Genomic DNA, 19,395 nt, shown 5'->3' with positions numbered 1-19,395 from the left:
AGTAAGTGGTGGTAATGTAACACTTGGATACCAACCGCCATAAAACACCAAAGAAGAAGAAGAAGAAGAAGAAGAAGAGGAAGAGGAAGAGGAAGAGGAAGAGGAAGAGGAAGAGGAAGAAGAAGAAGAAGAAGAAGAAGAAGAAGAAGAAGAAGAAGAAGAAGAAGACGAAGAAGAAGAAGAAGAAGAAGAAGAAGAAGAAGAAGAAGAAGAAGAAGAAGAAGAAGAAGAAGAAGAAGAAGAAGAAGAAGAAGAAGAAGAAGAAGACTAACTGACAAACTCTGCAAAGTAAACTAAAAAGGAAACTTTTAACTTGTCATTCTGGAAAAAAACCTGTATATTACAGTATATTGTAATGCGTGAGCTACTGTGTCCAACTAATTTCACTGGCTGATCAATAAAGTGTGTCCAAGTCAATTTCTATTATTTTTTTAGGCTTTTATGGTGTTTATTATTTATTTACCTTTCTCATTCTCAAGAGAGACCTACAGTATGTTTACCCCTCACCTCCAGTATGTCGACTCAAACCCTGTCCTTTTTTTAGCCGAGCCTCTCACTCTTTTGTGGGCTACGCCTCGAGCCACTTTAACTGCTTTAGTTCCTCTTGACAGCATCGCACATTTCCAGCGCTGTTCACAGATGAGGTGTGAGACGACAAATCACATTTTATTTATTCACACGAGCCATCTTTATCCTTCTTCCATTTTGGGATCGTCACAGTGAATCATCTGGCTCCATTCATCTCCATCAGTATAAGCTAAATTATTATTTCACATATTTAATTCATATTCCAAGATTTATGGCCCAGAACTTGTAGTAGAATGACAGTGGATTGTAACAAGACTGCCTATAAATAATGTTTTCTCTGGTTCTGTGGATAGTTGAGTTTGTAGACACTTTGCCCTTTGAAAACTGTGTGAATGTGTATTTAGTGCCACATCTTTGAATAGTGGACTAACCCTCAGTATTTTGAGGTTTAGCTGCATAACGCTATAGAAAAGTAGGACTACAACAATTAATCAATCAATCAATCCTGACAAGTCGACAATAAAAAAAACTTAAGCTGGATTTAAGTCATTTTATAAGAAAGATAGGGGCATTATTGAATCAAAATGTCGAAAAAGTATAAACAATTTCATATTTTGTATCAATAATACACTGTACGTATTTTCCATCTTGAAGCCGCCAGTCACCATATTTCAACCTTCATTTGGTTAAAAAAACATCTTAAAAATCTCAATGTTCAACAAAAAATCATTGTTTGACAAGTCGACTAATAGAAAAAAAAGATCGAATACTAAAATAACCGTTAGTTGCTGCCCTAATAGAAAGATTGACACATTACTTACATAGGAATAATTTAAAGATAATAGGAATAAATTGCAATAAATTTCAAATCAACCCCAAAAGTTCAGGACAGTTAAGGACAGCCCCGTAACCTTTAATCTCAGCCGTGTTCGTGTCCTCATCTATAACGTCATCTGTGTCTCGCATGCTTCTGTGGTACTGACCTTGCTCGGGGCGGGGGCCGGGGGGTTCCCGGGCGAGTGGAGGGTGGGGATGACCGGAGCAGCCAGGGGCGTCTGGGCCGGAGTGCTGGCCTCGCTGCTGCTCAGCTCGCCGGCGGACGCGGAGGCCGAACCCGACGCGGCGCCTTTACCCATGGAGCCGGCGGGACGACTGGGCTGCTGCGAGAGAGAGACACAGGTGGTGAACGACAAGTCATGTACAGTCATACAGTTGGTGTGGTACATGTAAAGTGATCTATTAATAATAAAGAGTGGCTATCAAAAAAACATACTATACTACGGCTCCAATTAATGGTTATTTTAGTAGTCAACAAGTCAAACGATTATTTCTATTGAGCTGAATCAAATAAAGGTTCAACATGGTGACTGATGGCTTTATATTTATTAAACTTCTCTTTTTAAGCAATGCATATGAAATGTTATCTGTATTTTAATGTGACTATTTTTGTTATACATTTTTTGTACTTTGGTACTCCCGAGTTACGTTTTGTATGAATTGTGCTTTACAAATAAATCTGGATTGATTGATTGATTGATTGATTTTTGATATTTTCATTTAAGAATGGCACTGTCTTTGTTATGAAACAGTATTTTCACATCTGAGTCTGTTTAGTTCAAATAGTCACCATTAGTCGATTAATTGTTGCCCTATTTATACAAATGTTATCAAATTAACACTGAAACTTTTAACCTGTGGCACGACACCTGCACGATTCACAATGGCAATTATTTGTTTCCAAGTTATAGGTAGACATTTCCTTTCTAGGAGGAAGTAGTTACAGTAAAATCAATAAAGATCTCAGGACATCTTTATATTACAGTCGCACCATGGCAACAGAAACAGAATTTGTTTTAACTTTGCTCCCTGTCTGTGCAACATAACACAGAGTCTATTTCAATTAAATTAAATTAAATCAAATAATCTCGAGCACTTCGATACTTCTATATTGCATGTTTATATGTGTGTTTATAAGATTGTTAACTTATTTCATGTTTTATTTATTGATATTTTAGCAAGCTATTCTGTGTAACTGTTTGTATTCGGCAGGGTACTGTTGGGTTTGCAGGGTAAAGATGTATAAATAACTATCCATTCATTCATTTGTTTTTATCATTATAAATCAATATACAGTAATTTATTTACAATCGAGCCACAGATCCAAAAATATTATAATCAAATAGATGTACTATTACCGTTAGCTAAAAACATCAAAAACATATCCAAGTCAACAGACAGGATATTCGGTGACACAATAATCAGGATTATTCAGAATTAAAAAAGAATGATCGTAATAATGTTAGAATTTTAGAAGTGAAAGTAATTTCAATTCAAACTATATAAGAGCACATGTAAATGTATGTGATTTAGGAATTTAGGATTACACTTTCACTTTGGCCCTAATTGTGAATACTGAATATTATATTGTGATGTTTCTTCTCACAATAACCAAAACATTACATTTGATATTGTGACGTCTCTAGTCAAGGCCGCTCACATTTCACCAGTGTCTAATTGTTTGAGAGTAACTATACGCCAGCAGAAACGCATGAAAAAGTGAAGCGGTTTGGACTGGCCCGGATGGTTTTTAGGGACGCTCACCTTTGGCTTCCGGGTCGCGGTCTGAGCAGGAAGAGCAGCAGAAGGAAAGGTCAGAAGTCGAGAAGTCGGCAGAGAACGACAGAAGGAAAAGAAACAGACAGGTGAGATTAGAGAAAGTTTAAATAAAATCACAGTCAAGGAAAGCATAAAAGCTGAATGAGGTCGTCATAATTGTAGTATTTCTTTTAGTACATATTTAAGTCTGATAGGCCTCGCTTTGTGAGTGTGACACACCCGTGAATAACAATTGAAGACTGTGGAGCTGTCACTGAGGACTGAAGGACTGCATTGTGTGGGCTGCGCTTATTGACTAACATTATTGGCGTGTAACATTAAACCTACCAACAAACAGGTGAAACAGCATTTAAAATGTATTAAAACGTTAATAAATCTGACTTGACAACAATATTTAAGTTCTTATGGGCACAGAAATTGTATTAGGGATAAGCTTTGATAGATATTCACAGTCATAAAACTAGGTCTGTCACAACAATTACTATATCTTTCAACAAATGATGGATAAAACTACATTTTTGTGGGCTCCATATTTATCGCGTGGCAAAAACATCATATTTTTGTGGTAAAAAGATACGATTTGAGCAGTAGAGGTTGGAATCAGTAACTTCAGTGACTCATAAATACTAACAGCAAGTGTTTCATTTTGCTATTAATCTATTTATTTTTATTGTCATGTTTTTCAAAGATATTGCACATTTAGAAAAGGGTTTCCTGGAATTATCAAGCTTCAGGGTTTTTGTGTGAGTAGCAGATTCAAAATAACTGTTTAAATATAGTTTATATTTATGACATTTCAGAATTATGTTATTATGAAAAGCCAACGTAAAAGTCCAAACTAAATTGCTCAATTCTAGACATTTGAATCCATAATTTGTCAAGTAATATTAGTAAACTATTAATAACTTTGTATATTCCAGTTGGGTATAAAGTGATATAGACATGCTAACAACCTCTGAACTATAAAATACGTTTTTGATCGATCGTTTTTTAGAGATCAGCACATTTAAAAGCCGGTGGCATTCATTTGTATCCAAAACTGCAACGACGACGGTATGAAATAATGTATTCAGTTCAGTTTTGCTAACAGAACTCCAGGCTGTGATCATGTCAGACGTTATTAAACCCGTGCGTCCAGACTTTCCCCCTGTCCTTTCTGCTACATGTAACGCAAATGCCAAAAGTGTCACCGCCGCTGAGCATCTCGCTATCTCTAACACAGCTCCAGTTCAAACAGACACCGGTCAGTACATTAGATTATTAGATCATTCTGAGCAGAAATCAGCTTGTTTTTAGCGAAAAGTTTAACTAACCGAGCCTTTAAGTCGTTATATTGTGATGCGGTGTGAATAGAACAGGCTGTACTGGAGTCAGGTCGCCAAAGCAAACACTTTTAACATAAGAATAACAACAGTGAGGCAAAGATAAAGGAATAGAATCAGTGTTCAGCACGTTCATGATTGCAATGGCAAAATAGAAAAGCAACTTTCGAGGTTGAATAAAAATAACTTGCGGAAAGGATGAAGCTTAAGCATGCTGCGAACCAGAAAACGGACGCCTTTTGGTTCCACAAAAAGCAGCCGACCGCAAAATATAACAACAACTTTTGAGTTAAAAAATAAGAGGCGTGACAAAAATGCAAGTTCAACAGGCAAATGCCATCGAAACCAGCAAAAACGACACATGAAATGGCAATGACCTCTGCCATCCAAAACAAATGGACAACAACAAATGCACATAATCAGAGGTATAATGTTGTACCTTCCTGGGTGCAGCTGTCTGTCTCATCATATTTGCAAAGAGGAGAAAAGGACACACAAGAAGATTTTACACTCAAACGAAAAGATAGGACCCGAGCAGAGATCCACAGGCGTTTCGATAATCCCGCAAATGGAATATATCCTCCTCCTTTTGCGCTCTCCGTCGCCCGCGAGCGAGACAGCCCTCTGTAATGTCCGACCGTCACATAATAATCGTTGGTCTTGCCGTGTGCCGACGCTGCGATGCCCTACGGCGGTTGCATTACATCACTGAGCGACCTCCTCCCATGGACGGAGGCAGCCGACACGGAGAGAGAGAGTGGAGGGAGAGAGAGAGGGAGAGTGGAGGGAGAGAGAGAGGGAGAGGTGGGAGAGAGAGAGGGAGAGTGGAGGGAGAGAGAGAGGGAGAGTGGAGGGAGAGAGAGAGGGAGAGTGGAGGGAGAGAGAGAGGGAGAGGTGGGAGAGAGAGAGGGAGAGTGGAGGGAGAGAGAGAGGGAGAGTGGAGGGAGAGAGAGAGGGAGAGTGGAGGGAGAGAGAGAGGGAGAGGTGGGAGAGAGAGAGGGAGAGTGGAGGGAGAGAGAGAGGGAGAGTGGAGGGAGAGAGAGAGAGAGAGAGAGTGGAGGGAGAGAGAGAGAGGGAGAGTGGAGGGAGAGAGAGAGGGAGAGTGGAGGGAGAGAGAGAGAGGGAGAGAGAGAGGGAGAGTGGAGGGAGAGAGAGAGGGAGAGTGGAGGGAGAGAGAGAGGGAGAGTGGAGGGAGAGAGAGAGGGAGAGTGGAGGGAGAGAGAGAGGGAGAGTGGAGGGAGAGAGAGAGAGGGAGAGTGGAGGGAGAGAGAGGGAGGGAGAGTGGAGGGAGAGAGAGAGGGAGAGTGGAGGGAGAGAGAGAGAGGGAGAGTGGAGGGAGAGAGAGAGGGAGAGTGGAGGGAGAGAGGGAGAGGGGAGGGAGGGAGAGAGAGAGAGGGAGAGTGGAGGGAGAGAGAGAGGGAGAGTGGAGGGAGAGAGAGAGGGAGAGTTGGGAGAGTGAGAGGGAGAGTGGAGGGAGAGAGAGAGGGAGAGAGAGAGAGGGAGAGTGGAGGGAGAGAGAGAGAGGGAGAGTGGAGGGAGAGAGAGAGGGAGAGTGGAGGGGGAGAGAGAGAGGGAGAGTGGAGGGAGAGAGAGAGGGAGAGAGAGAGAGGGAGAGTGGAGGGAGAGAGAGAGAGGGAGAGTGGAGGGAGAGAGAGAGGGAGAGTGGAGGGAGAGAGAGAGAGGGAGAGTGGAGGGAGAGAGAGAGGGAGAGTGGAGGGAGAGAGAGAGGGAGAGTGGAGGGAGAGAGAGAGAGAGAGAGAGTGGAGGGAGAGAGAGGGAGAGTGGAGGGAGAGAGAGAGGGAGAGTGGAGGGAGAGAGAGAGAGGGAGAGAGGGAGAGTGGAGGGAGAGAGAGAGGGAGAGTGGAGGGAGAGAGAGAGGGAGAGTGGAGGGAGAGAGAGAGGGAGAGTGGAGGGAGAGAGAGAGAGGGAGAGTGGAGGGAGAGAGAGAGAGGGAGAGTGGAGGGAGAGAGAGAGGGAGAGGTGGGAGAGAGAGAGGGAGAGAGAGAGGGAGAGTGGAGGGAGAGAGAGAGGGAGAGTGGAGGGAGAGAGAGAGTGGAGGGAGAGAGAGAGAGGGAGAGTGGAGGGAGAGAGAGGGAGAGTGGAGGGAGAGAGAGAGAGGGAGAGTGGAGGGAGAGAGAGAGAGGGAGAGTGGAGGGAGAGAGAGAGGGAGAGTGGAGGGAGAGAGAGAGGGAGAGTGGAGGGAGAGAGAGAGAGGGAGAGTGGAGGGAGAGAGAGGGAGAGTGGAGGGAGAGAGAGAGGGAGAGTTGGGAGAGTGAGAGGGAGAGTGGAGGGAGAGAGAGAGGGAGAGTGGAGGGAGAGAGAGAGAGAGTGGAGGGAGAGAGAGAGAGGGAGAGTGGAGGGAGAGAGAGAGGGAGAGTGGAGGGAGAGAGAGGGAGGGAGAGTGGAGGGAGAGAGAGAGGGAGAGTGGAGGGAGAGAGAGAGAGGGAGAGTGGAGGGAGAGAGAGAGGGAGAGTGGAGGGAGAGAGAGAGAGGGAGAGGGGAGGGAGAGAGAGAGAGGGAGAGTGGAGGGAGAGAGAGAGGGAGAGTGGAGGGAGAGAGAGAGGGAGAGTTGGGAGAGTGAGAGGGAGAGTGGAGGGAGAGTGGAGGGAGAGAGAGAGAGAGTGGAGGGAGAGAGAGAGAGGGAGAGTGGAGGGAGAGAGAGAGGGAGAGTGGAGGGAGAGAGAGAGAGGGAGAGTGGAGGGAGAGAGAGAGGGAGAGAGAGAGAGGGAGAGTGGAGGGAGAGAGAGAGAGGGAGAGTGGAGGGAGAGAGAGAGGGAGAGTGGAGGGAGAGAGAGGGAGAGTGGAGGGAGAGAGAGAGGGAGAGAGAGGGAGAGTGGAGGGAGAGAGAGAGGGAGGGTGGAGGGAGAGAGAGAGAGAGAGAGAGTGGAGGGAGAGAGAGGGAGAGTGGAGGGAGAGAGAGAGGGAGAGTGGAGGGAGAGAGAGAGAGGGAGAGAGGGAGAGTGGAGGGAGAGAGAGAGGGAGAGTGGAGGGAGAGAGAGAGGGAGAGTGGAGGGAGAGAGAGAGGGAGAGTGGAGGGAGAGAGAGAGTGGAGGGAGAGAGAGAGAGGGAGAGTGGAGGGAGAGAGAGGGAGAGTGGAGGGAGAGAGAGAGAGGGAGAGTGGAGGGAGAGAGAGAGAGGGAGAGTGGAGGGAGAGAGAGAGGGAGAGTGGAGGGAGAGAGAGAGGGAGAGTGGAGGGAGAGAGAGAGAGGGAGAGTGGAGGGAGAGAGAGGGAGAGTGGAGGGAGAGAGAGAGGGAGAGTTGGGAGAGTGAGAGGGAGAGTGGAGGGAGAGAGAGAGGGAGAGTGGAGGGAGAGAGAGAGAGAGTGGAGGGAGAGAGAGAGAGGGAGAGTGGAGGGAGAGAGAGAGGGAGAGTGGAGGGAGAGAGAGAGAGGGAGAGTGGAGGGAGAGAGAGAGAGGGAGAGTGGAGGGAGAGAGAGAGAGGGAGAGTGGAGGGAGAGAGAGAGGGAGAGTGGAGGGAGAGAGAGAGAGGGAGAGTGGAGGGAGAGAGAGAGGGAGAAAGAGAGAGGGAGAGTGGAGGGAGAGAGAGAGAGGGAGAGTGGAGGGAGAGAGAGAGGGAGAGTGGAGGGAGAGAGAGAGAGAGTGGAGGGAGAGAGAGAGGGAGAGTGGAGGGAGAGAGAGAGAGGGAGAGTGGAGGGAGAGAGAGAGAGAGTGGAGGGAGAGAGAGGGAGAGTGGAGGGAGAGAGAGAGGGAGAGTGGAGGGAGAGAGAGAGAGGGAGAGTGGAGGGAGAGAGAGAGGGAGAGTGGAGGGAGAGAGAGAGAGGGAGAGTGGAGGGAGAGAGAGAGAGGGAGAGTGGAGGGAGAGAGAGCGGGAGAGTGGAAGGAGAGAGAGAGGGAGAGTGGAGGGAGAGAGAGAGAGGGAGAGTGGAGGGAGAGAGAGGGAGGGAGAGTGGAGGGAGAGAGAGAGGGAGAGTGGAGGGAGAGAGAGAGGGAGAGAGAGAGGGAGAGTGGAGGGAGAGAGAGAGGGAGAGTGGAGGGAGAGAGAGAGTGGAGGGAGAGAGAGAGAGGGAGAGTGGAGGGAGAGAGAGAGGGAGAGTGGAGGGAGAGTGGAGGGAGAGAGAGAGAGGGAGAGTGGAGGGAGAGAGAGGGAGGGAGAGTGGAGGGAGAGAGAGAGGGAGAGTGGAGGGAGAGAGAGAGGGAGAGAGAGAGGGAGAGTGGAGGGAGAGAGAGAGGGAGAGTGGAGGGAGAGAGAGAGTGGAGGGAGAGAGAGAGAGGGAGAGTGGAGGGAGAGAGAGAGGGAGAGTGGAGGGAGAGAGAGAGAGGGAGAGTGGAGGGAGAGAGAGAGGGAGAGTGGAGGGAGAGAGAGAGGGAGAGTGGAGGGAGAGAGAGAGAGGGAGAGGGGAGGGAGAGAGAGAGAGGGAGAGTGGAGGGAGAGAGAGAGGGAGAGTGGAGGGAGAGAGAGAGAGGGAGAGGGGAGGGAGAGAGAGAGAGGGAGAGTGGAGGGAGAGAGAGGGAGAGTGGAGGGAGAGAGAGAGGGAGAGTTGGGAGAGTGAAGGGAGAGTGGAGGGAGAGAGAGAGGGAGAGTGGAGGGAGAGAGAGAGAGAGTGGAGGGAGAGAGAGAGGGAGAGTGGAGGGAGAGAGAGAGGGAGAGTGGAGGGAGAGAGAGAGAGGGAGAGTGGAGGGAGAGAGAGAGGGAGAGTGGAGGGAGAGAGAGAGAGGGAGAGTGGAGGGAGAGAGAGAGGGAGAGTGGAGGGAGAGAGAGAGAGGGAGAGTGGAGGGAGAGAGAGGGAGGGAGAGTGGAGGGAGAGAGAGAGGGAGAGTGGAGGGAGAGAGAGGGAGGGAGAGTGGAGGGAGAGAGAGGGAGAGAGAGAGAGAGAGTGGAGGGAGAGAGAGGGAGAGTGGAGGGAGAGAGAGAGGGAGAGTGGAGGGAGAGAGAGAGGGAGAGTGGAGGGAGAGAGAGAGAGAGAGAGGGGTGGGAGAGACAGGAGAAAACAAGAGAGGGAGGAGTATATGTAGAGAGAGAAATTAGAGAGGGGGAAAAAGCATGAAGAGAGAGAAGGAGGGAGAGTAGAGAGGAGAAAATGAAAAAAGAAAGAAAGCGAAGGATGAGAAAGAGAGTAGCGATAGAGGGGAGGTGCAGATATAGGAGGGAACGTCCAATTACAGAAGGTTCGAATAGCTACGAGGGGGTTAAACAAACCATTCATTTCAATGTAGAAGAGCTGCTGCATTACCCACTGTTCGACAACTACAAGAGCAAAGGTGAACGTCAGGATACGCAATATGTAGTGTGTCAAGTACAGATACAAAAACACAATATATCACAAATGTATTCGGTAATAAATATCACAACAAACTTAATATGCCGCAATCACAACAATGTTCTCCATCTGACGGAAATGTACAATTTTTATAATGAAAACGTCAAAACAGACTGATCTTAATCATAATATTCCTTACACAATAATCCAAGTTCAATCCAAATTAGCCAAGATTTGGTCTCAGTTTTGTCTGTTAAATTGAGTTTGACTAATACATTAAGGCATGAACATTGTGCCAGAAAGTAAAATTAAACCATCGCAATTATATCAATATCGCATTGATTAACAGCCATATCACAAGTTATTATAATCATTTCAAATATCGTGCAAATGGCCCAATTTTGTGAAGATATTGAAGGATGCTAATGTACGCTACATGCTACAGCGAAGCAAGCGTCACCTGCTGTATTTTAACTTTAACAGATGCGTTTACTTTGAGGTAATGCAACGTCGACCATATCTGTCCAGGCTCGCCATCATTTAGGTGTGCTTGAAATATAAATAATCAGCCATCAAACGTCTTAAAAGAGGGAAAAAGTTGTGTGATGAGTGCCAGACCACGCCCCCCGTATGAGAGAGAAAGAAAATAGAAGAGAAAAGGGAGGGTGAGGAGAGAGAAAAGGGTGGGGTTGTTGGGATTCTCTGAATTGATGATGCAAGCCTCAGCTGTCTCCATAGCAACCACAGCCACTGGTCCAGTGGGCAAATCTCAGCGACAAAAACAAAAGAACAGGGAGCTGGCATCCACCAATAGGAAACTACTTTAGCAGAGATCATTTCGAGACGTTTTTCTGGAGTTTTAGTCTAGTTTTGTGGGAACAGGAAATCGTTGGGTTGAGGTTTTTCATTCATCAATATTAATAAGATCCATTTTATTTTAAACTGATTATTTGTGCTTTCATGAGTGTGTGTTGTGATTTTATATTGAACTGTGATTTTAGTGCATTTTAATGGTTGCAAAGATCTTGTAGTGTTTATGAATTGTTCTAGACAAACACATTAAATTTGGACTTAACTTGAAATTGGACTTGGACTCGACTTGGACCAATTGGGTTTACTTTGGAGTTTGTGTGCCTTAGTTTTACATTTGATTTCTTGCTATTTTCTTTGGTTCAGATCAAACATAAACAATTATTGTAGATGGTTTGGTACATGTCTAATTACAGCAGCTTCTCAGTTAAGTGAACTCAATATCACTAAATTGAAAGTATTGAATGAAAGTACTTCGATATGCAGTACTCCCATGCAAAACTAGTCCCTGTGAGAGTGATTGCAGACGGGGCGTTGGGCGGATCAGATTGCAGTGCAGCACAGACACAGGAGGTCAGGAGTCTGCAGCCTCGGCCTCAGCACAAAGGCAGATACAGTTACTGCCCCGGACGCATTAACTCTGACACAATCACGTTACCGCTTCTACAGTACGTACAGCTTTCAGACAATCGCACTTTCAGTCGCTGCCTTTGCTTGGTTTTACGAACTACAAAGCGTACGTCCACCCATCAATAGTTATACATTAAAAACATGTTGGTAGAAGTCTAAACGACAGGATTTATACACAATACGACAGGATATTTTTTGTCAAATTACTTCAATAATTGCAGGCTTTGAGGATTTTCTAATTGCAATTTCAATTCATGACAGTACATCATCACAGAATAGTATAGTTTTTTTATGTTGCTGAAAAAATATATATTACAGTGTTTTTTTAATAATTTTTCTGACCTCGTCCCAACTTTTAGTGAAGTCACAGTTCTGTCAATTCACGATGTCCTTTTTGTTTGACAATTGGCTAATGCGAGATCAGGAATGACTGTTTTTGAAATATCAGATTAACCCGTTTTAAAGAAACACTCAAATCGAATGTGTTTTCCACCACAGATTTCATCCATTCCGAACATTTGTTAAAGCTAAGAGTCATTAGAGGACAACACAAAGGAGCTGACAGGAAATCCATGCATGTTGGAGTGCGGTTCACTTCAGCTCAACCACTCGCTGACATTTAGACCCAGAAACTTTGTCTACGGATTATGACTCAGTCGAGGAGACGGCTAAAGACCACCAGATCATCAACATGAACTGAGGAGGCAATGAGCAAGAGAATACCGGTATATAAATACGGCCACTGCCACAAAACAGAGCTTCTTTAGGTGTGGATAGACATAAACAACATCAGAGTCATGCATCGTCATAGAGATGCTAGTGTGAGCGTTGTGCCGTTCCAAACCTGCATAAAGCATTAAATCAAAACAAATATGCAAATGAATGCACTATATTGTGGTGGTTATTCTGAAGCTCCCATCTGGAGCCAAAAGGGAAAAGGAGCTTAAAAAGGTCTGGTAAATCTGTAACTAGGGCTGCGTAACTAATCAAATTTTAATCAAGAAGCAATAATTTCAAATTGTCAATGATCATTTGTCCTTTTTAAATCGGATGCATCTTTTTTTGTGATAAATGGCACCAAATAATAACCTTGTTTGCTTGTCATGTTATAAAACTAATATTGAAACACATTTTTGTTTTTGTTTTAACGAGAAAAAGTACAAATGAATTCAACATTGTGGAACAAAAGTGTGATTCATTTGAGTCCTATCTTTATACTCTATTCAAAATCTGCAATTTCACTCATCTTTCGCAGTGTGACACATTGCAATGTTGCCGCGGATACATTTGTCTGACATTTTGATGCATGACACGGGCTACCACACATTGAATTGTCCGGTGCATTAAACAGAATGTGTTTTTAAACGAGGACAGATGTTCAGGGACAAACCAATCACCGCTGCCTCTCGCTCTGCTCTTCAGTCTCGCAGATGTAATTGTAATCAACATTTGCCGACTCCAATCAGCAGAGTTCTGTACGTAATTCATCTCTGTCATCAAACGACGAGAGATCTGGTCCATGTGAAGGACAGATTTCTTCATAATTTATAGTGGATAAATTGTGTGGTTGAGTTTACAATTTGGCCTCACAATTTTTTTGTCTATTTTATATATTTATATTTTTGTTGTCAGAGAACTGCTTTGTATTCCTACAGCTTCTCATTAGATGGGACTGACCAGCGCCTGACCTTTTTTTCCCCATCCAAACCAAATGTAAACACATAAAACGCCATTTTTCCTCAGATGCACAATCTTGCGGAAATGTTATCTAGTGGCACGAGATCTTGTCCCATCTCTAAAAATAATAATAATAATTCACAGCGTGTTAGCAATTTACTTGATGCTGTTGTATTTTAGTGTTGTGTGTTTTTTATTATTGTCTAGTTTGCGCCTTTTAATGTTTTAACGTAGCACTCTGCTCAAGACAAATTGCCTCTCGAGCACAATAAAGTTTATTCTTTTTGATCCTAATGTTACTACTGGTCTTAGCCATAGAAAAGTTTAATAAACATAAGGAAAAAGCGTTTAATGCCGACACATTTGCAATTGCGGTTGACTTAATGTGTATAATTAGTGTGTAAAGCCAAGCTAAATTTCAAAATCCAAAAAAGCAAAACAACTAAACTACCAAAGTCAGATATAGCACTTACATTGACACATGCTTCAGCACATACAAGGACTGCTGGGCAAACACACAAGCAGCAGTGAAGCAGGTCATGTGACAGGAATTGGCCAAATATAAACAACGACGAACAACAGCCGCGTTTGCAAAATAATAAACTCAAAATGTCCCAAAAGATAACACAACCATAACTGTTTATACCTAAAGAGCCTGATTGCCATGCAGCCATGTGAGGCCATTCCTAGCAACAGTCACCACGGTTACCAGGGCATCATTAGCGCCACGAGCATCAGTAGCATCAGTAGCATTAGCACTGAACCGAGGCGTGAGAAACATGCGGCACCTTTTTGGCTTTGAGTCCTCGCTGCGTGATCGAAGGAGACAGGAAGTGAAGACGGGACAGAACACTTTGACTATGAGCGCTTTCGGAGTGAATCTACCCACGGGTTTGTTTAAATGACTGTTGCCATGGTAATTCCCTTTTTCTATGCACTATCACCACCACCTGAGCGGCCAAAAGGCTTCAATAACAGGGAAAAGTGCACACGAGGACAATACAGAGCGACACTGGTGCAGAGCAATAAGCATCTGACATTTCCACTAGTAACGTCTTGGGCTCCTCCTCCTGGCCGCACCTTACTCCGCCCCTATAATGACCTCATTCACCTGTTGTTCTTGTGTCCTGTGCTGAGCTGAGGCTGGCTGCTGTTGTGGAGCTTTCCATAGTCGTGCGTGAATGACAGCGAGTTCAATACAACTCTTTTAATCAAATTTGCTCTTCTTCTGCCTTATTACTTTACCACTGTCATTCATCACTAATTCCTTTGTTCTCGTCTTCTGTAGAACCACCACTCCACAATATCTACTCTGTGGCATCCCTTCGCTTTCAATAAATGTTTAAACTGGACCTGGTTGTTGTGGTATTCATTAAGTTGAAGATATATATACCTGGAGCCAGAGGTAATAAGGATGCAATAGCTAGAGACAATAGTTTTCATATCTGCATGTCATCTAATCTAATGTAATGTTGATATACTAAAGGAAAGACTGCCCTCTAGTGGCCAAACACGTGGTGCAGCATGTAGAGTTAATACCACTAACACTCACCACTTTGCTTGACTTGGATGTGTCCATTTCTGTAAAAAAAAGAAAAATAATAACTGTTAAATCAAGTTTTATTCATAATCTTGAAACAAAGAGAAAGAGAAACAAATGAATACAAGAACGAGTAAATGTAGAGGGTACAAATAACAACTCAAACATGACTCAGGCACAAGTTTGAAGTGAGCACGCGACTGAGAGACCCTTTTACCTCGTTTGGGGACTTTTCCGACTCCAGGTTCAGGGGTTTCTGGAGACGTGGTGTCGGCCCCGTCGTCAACGAGCTGAATCTGAAAAACAAAAGCACAGGACGTATGACCCAAACACAAAGGAAAAACTATATTGCATTATATATATTCATTTCATATTATCAAATGAACAATGGTTTAAACGTTTTACCCGTGACTTATGTGCTACAAGGAAAAGGGGGAAAAAAGTTTGATAAAAGGAAAAAAATACATTTTTTTCAAGTCTGAATTACATGAAGGAGGTATTTAAATCTAATTAGCTGCACAAACCCTTTGGTACATCGTTAATTTTCACATGCATGCATTTTTAGGCACATGCGAGGCTTAACAGATGGAAAAGTGAACGGTTATAATCAAAATGGTTAACCTGACAGGCCTAACTATGACGTACACACATATAGTTAAATCTTTGAGCGTTTACCTGTGACTGCCGGACAAACATGCCGTGGTTCTCCTCACAGGTGAAGTACCTCTTGCCCTGCACGGTGCCGTCGTTCTTCCCTTTGGCCTCGTCCAGAATGACCCCGACCCACTTCCCCGAAGCGAAGGCGGTGGTGCCGATGTAGGCCACCGTCCCGCGCTGGCCCTTCCCGATCACCTCCACCAGAGAGCCCACTTTGGCAGGTCGACCGCCGCCTCCGTCCGAACTCATCCTGCCGCTGCTGCCGCTGCTGGTGGTCTGCATGGGACAAGGGAGGATCGAGAAATGTTAAACCAAACTCGGCTCCTAATCCTGTAACACAGACTCCTCCATCCCAGAGCTGTCAGACAAAAAAGGTGAAATCAAAAGCGTTCTAAAATTACAGCGCAGCAACAATAGGGACCTGGCCTATTTTGAAAAATGGGTGGGATTAACTCAACAAAAGAAACAATTGGAGAGGAAAAAACAAAATTTTGAACCTTTAACAGCGCTGCAGCTTTGCAACGGCACAAAATATCAACATATATCAAACTGAACCAGTCTTCAATCATACAGTAGGCAAATGACCTGTAACCAATAGCAACAATCAGCAGGTCTTTCCTAATTCCATTGAGTTTTAATTGTTCAAAAGTGTCGGTGGGGCTGCAACATTTGGTAATCAGATCTTTGAACATGAGCCAGTTTACAGAGAAGCAATGACTCAGCAGAACAGACGAGCAGGTACCACGGCCTGAGCGACATTTACAGACACGAGCCCCCGATGTGTTTAAGACTGACGTTAACAATAATCAGACAATGCAAAGAATCACAACATAAAACAAAGTCTGTCGTTTTTGGTCACGGTTCATAGATAGAGCTGGGCGACATGCCAAAGAAGTTATTTCACCATTTTCTTGGGGCCAAATCAAACTTTAGATTTCATCAGGATACATGTATATGTGGGAGATTTACGGATCTTATTGCAATTGTTGTTTTGGAAATATTTAAAATTAGAATGCCAGTATGTAGTGTATTGGCTATAAGTAGAACGGTTAAACATTTGTAGAGAAAGACAGAAAGCACAAGGGTAAAGCAATATTTCTGCACTTTGGAGGTTCATTTTATGGTTCATTTACATTTTGCGCGACACTTGAACCTCAAGCAGGACATTTAAATGCACATTTTGCACATTTTACACAAAATTACTGAATCACGATGTGTCGATTTTACCAAAATGGCAAATTGTCACGGAATGATATCACAATTACGTTTTTATCACAATATTATTACCCAAACCTGGTTCGAGAATCCCACAACACATGCATTGACTGTACAATTAACCACAAGAGTTCACATATAACTTGCAGTAATTTAACTTTCAACTAATTTTAAGCATATTTTTTGCAGTTATGTGGTAGTTTTGAGTGATATTTCTTATTTTTATATCTAAATATTCTAATATTTTGTTAATAATTACCAGTATTTTGCATTTTACTAAGCACTTTTTAATCTCAGAATGTGAAGAACATTTTATAATATTGTGCCAGGCTGTCTGATTATGTAATACTTTACAGACGGCCCAAATTAGATCAAACAGAAGCAGAAAAAAACACATATAAATACATAAAAAATAGATATATAAGGTATTAGATGTTAGATAGTCCTCATTGTGACTACATTAGCTTCTATCAGCTTATATCAAATTATTGCCCAACATGAATTATACAACAACAATAATCCCAATTTACAGCTCTAAATACGCAGAAGGCTTTAGTCTCGCAAGAGGTTTTGCTTTTTCAAGATTCATGAGCCAAAAGCCATTTGAAATTCATCACCAACTGTTTTGTTTACAGCACGTCAGGGAAATGCAGCAGCCGGTCTTCTGTCATCAACACCGCTTTACACTATATTTAATACTGATCTGAAACGCTTCTTACAAGAGAAGTTCATCATCGCTCCAAGTCTGACCTGTTCCCCGTGCGCTGGAGAGGACCGGATCAATTATTTAGTGCCACTCGACTCTTTTACGACAAGAAAGCTCTCAAAAGAAAACCACACAACAATGACATGATGTAATCAGTTGTGTGAGATTATAATGTCTGATTACATAATGGGGTTAGTTACAAATAGACTTATTCTATGTGTATTTTGTCATACTTTAAATTACTTTTATAGGTCAGAGGCTTCTTCATCCCACTTTTTTAGCTATAGTTTGAAATTGGTAATAGTTTGTTTGATAATTTTATTTTACTTTGTTAATTCTAATTCTAATTCGAACATGAATGATATTCATAACTTCTTACATAATCAAAATAAAACTATGAACTAGACTAAATTTCCATTGAACTGAATAATATGTTTTTGATGGGAAGGGTTAAAAAATAAACAAATTTTGTTAATTCCCAAAATCTGTGAACATGGTTTAGCTCCTTGTTTAAACCATATTTAGCTCTTCAATAAATAGTCTTGGTTTAGTTCTGATTTAGAACAGTTGAGTCATCGTCAGGTGTAGTCCTATAGTTCAGACCTGGCACAGTTCTGGTTTAGTCCTGGGTTAGTCCTGGTTTAGTTCTGGTTTAGTCCTGGTTTAAACCTGGATTGTCTAGGTTGACGTTAGGTCTGCACTATCTATTGCATTTGAATCTAAATTGTAATTTCATTTAATGACTTGCACATTTATCGAATTAGAAAAGCTGCAATTCTAAAGTGAACAGAATGAGCTCTGCAGAAAACTATTTATTAATATATTTTTATGGAAAAAAGGTGTTAACCCTGTAGTTTTAGTTTTCTAGTTTCTCTCATATTTCCACACTCCTGGGCGTGTTTAAAATATACTTTGTGATCTGAATCTTGTGTTAAACTGTACTTCAAATTGGGATGATTCAGTTAATCAATCATTTTCAGGACACGACATAAATGTAAGAACTAAAAAATAATAATCGTGACTATTTTAGAAGCAAAATTAAGTTCAATCTACACTTGTTTCTGTCTGTTTGTGTCACATTATCTTTGCTTTATCATTCACAAAGTTTGATTTAATTAAGCGGCACAAGAAGAATAGTAAAAGACAATGTCAATGAGAGGAATTTAAGGATGTGTTTACTGTCATGGTTAATAATCGTTAAATCCATTCCTACCACCTTTGAACTGAACTTTTCTCACGCCGTACGAGCGATACGACCAACATCACCTACAAGCATCACATTCACCCACTGTAAACCAAATCCACGAGTCACCCTGATGTCATCCTTTCCAGTAAAAAAAAAAAAAAAAAAAAGCACGTCCAGATCAATTGTCTGATTTAAAACAGGAAGTTCTCTGGGACACGCTGCTGAAGGGGAAAAAGAACAGACTATTTCAAGGCTGGTCGCGTGTCACCTCTCAGTCCTCCAGACGTCCCAACATCACAACAGTACAAAGCCGATCCACACAAAATAAAGCACGAGAATGGCTTACGGAGCTCAGGGAAAAAGGACAAATCTGGGATAAAATGAGGAATCGTTTGAGGGAAATAACTTACCCGACTAGAGGCGGTTCTTCTAGTCAGAGACATGCTGTTAGCTGTCTAGAGCAGTGGGTTAAGGGGACAAGGAGGGGGTCTCGTAGTGAAGATCCTATCCAAAAATCACAATAGAACCATGCCTAATCCAGTCCTGGTTTAGTCCCCGGACCTATAAACGTGGAGCAGGAAGCGGCGTTGAGCGGTCTGTGTCAAAACGCCCCGAGGAGGATGAATGGAAATGGGTTTGGGAGCACAGGGAGGGCATCAGCTGAGTGACTGTGCCTGCGCTTTAGTGTCTGGAGTCTGCGAAAAGGGAAGAGAGGGAGGCCAGGCCCGAGCTGCAGGGTCCTAAAGCACGTCAGGCAGAATGTGTTGCCACTGTGAGCGCTGTGGATTTCATTCAAGGCAATTATGATGTCACAAATGAATACAATAAAGGATCACTGTGAGGAAATGTACTTTTACGGACTACGACAGAGTCTGAGGACTACGAAACGTCTGAGGAATAAAGTTTGGCGGTAATGCAACACTCGGATGCCAACCGCCATAAAACAACAACAACAACAACATGTATGAGAGAATGTAGTTTTTTTTTTACTCCACAACACGTCAAAATTAGGACTACTTAAAGTAAAGTACTAGATCAGGGGTAAAAAAAACACTTAAAAGTATTTAAAGTATTCCCTTAAAAATGTGCTTTAAGAGTAAAGAGAAAAAAACTGATTTTTGGGAACTGTTAAGATTAGATAAGATAACCTTTATTTGTATAGTAAAGTATAATAATTTTTAAAAAAAAACAGATAAACTTGGAAAAAAAAACTTATATAAAACTCTTATTGACTCACAAATTGTGAGCTTGATAAAGACGTTTGCAGATTTTTAGTCTCCAGAAGTAATT

At 43.1% G+C, this 19,395-nt stretch overlaps 1 protein-coding gene across 2 annotated transcripts in view; it reads right to left on the bottom strand.

Moving 5' to 3' along the window:
• LOC140370091 (dynactin subunit 1-like) overlaps nt 1–19,395 on the bottom strand; it is a 45,093-nt gene that overhangs the window by 18,596 nt on the left and 7,102 nt on the right. The window contains exons 1-6 of one of the 2 annotated variants that reach the window (XM_072457042.1): nt 18,516–18,640; nt 15,017–15,274; nt 14,559–14,637; nt 14,354–14,382; nt 3,130–3,150; nt 1,512–1,688 (exon numbers count right to left, since the gene is read on the bottom strand). In XM_072457042.1, coding sequence (XP_072313143.1) covers nt 1,512–1,688; nt 3,130–3,150; nt 14,354–14,382; nt 14,559–14,637; nt 15,017–15,274; nt 18,516–18,548 — 597 coding nt within the window. In that variant the 5' untranslated portion in view covers nt 18,549–18,640. Of the gene's footprint in view, nt 1–1,511; nt 1,689–3,129; nt 3,151–14,353; nt 14,383–14,558; nt 14,638–15,016; nt 15,275–18,515; nt 18,641–19,395 lie in introns of those variants that run through there. The other variant, XM_072457043.1, reaches the window with a different exon arrangement.

The sequence above is a fragment of the Eucyclogobius newberryi genome, unplaced genomic scaffold, assembly GCF_026437365.1.
Source record: "Eucyclogobius newberryi isolate DKJ021-1_F unplaced genomic scaffold, fEucNew1.0.hap1 SCAF_21, whole genome shotgun sequence".
Classification (NCBI taxonomy): Eukaryota; Metazoa; Chordata; class Actinopteri; order Gobiiformes; family Gobiidae; genus Eucyclogobius; species Eucyclogobius newberryi.
The sequence above is the reverse complement of the archived record's forward strand: the minus strand, read 5'-3'. Positions and strand labels throughout refer to the sequence as shown.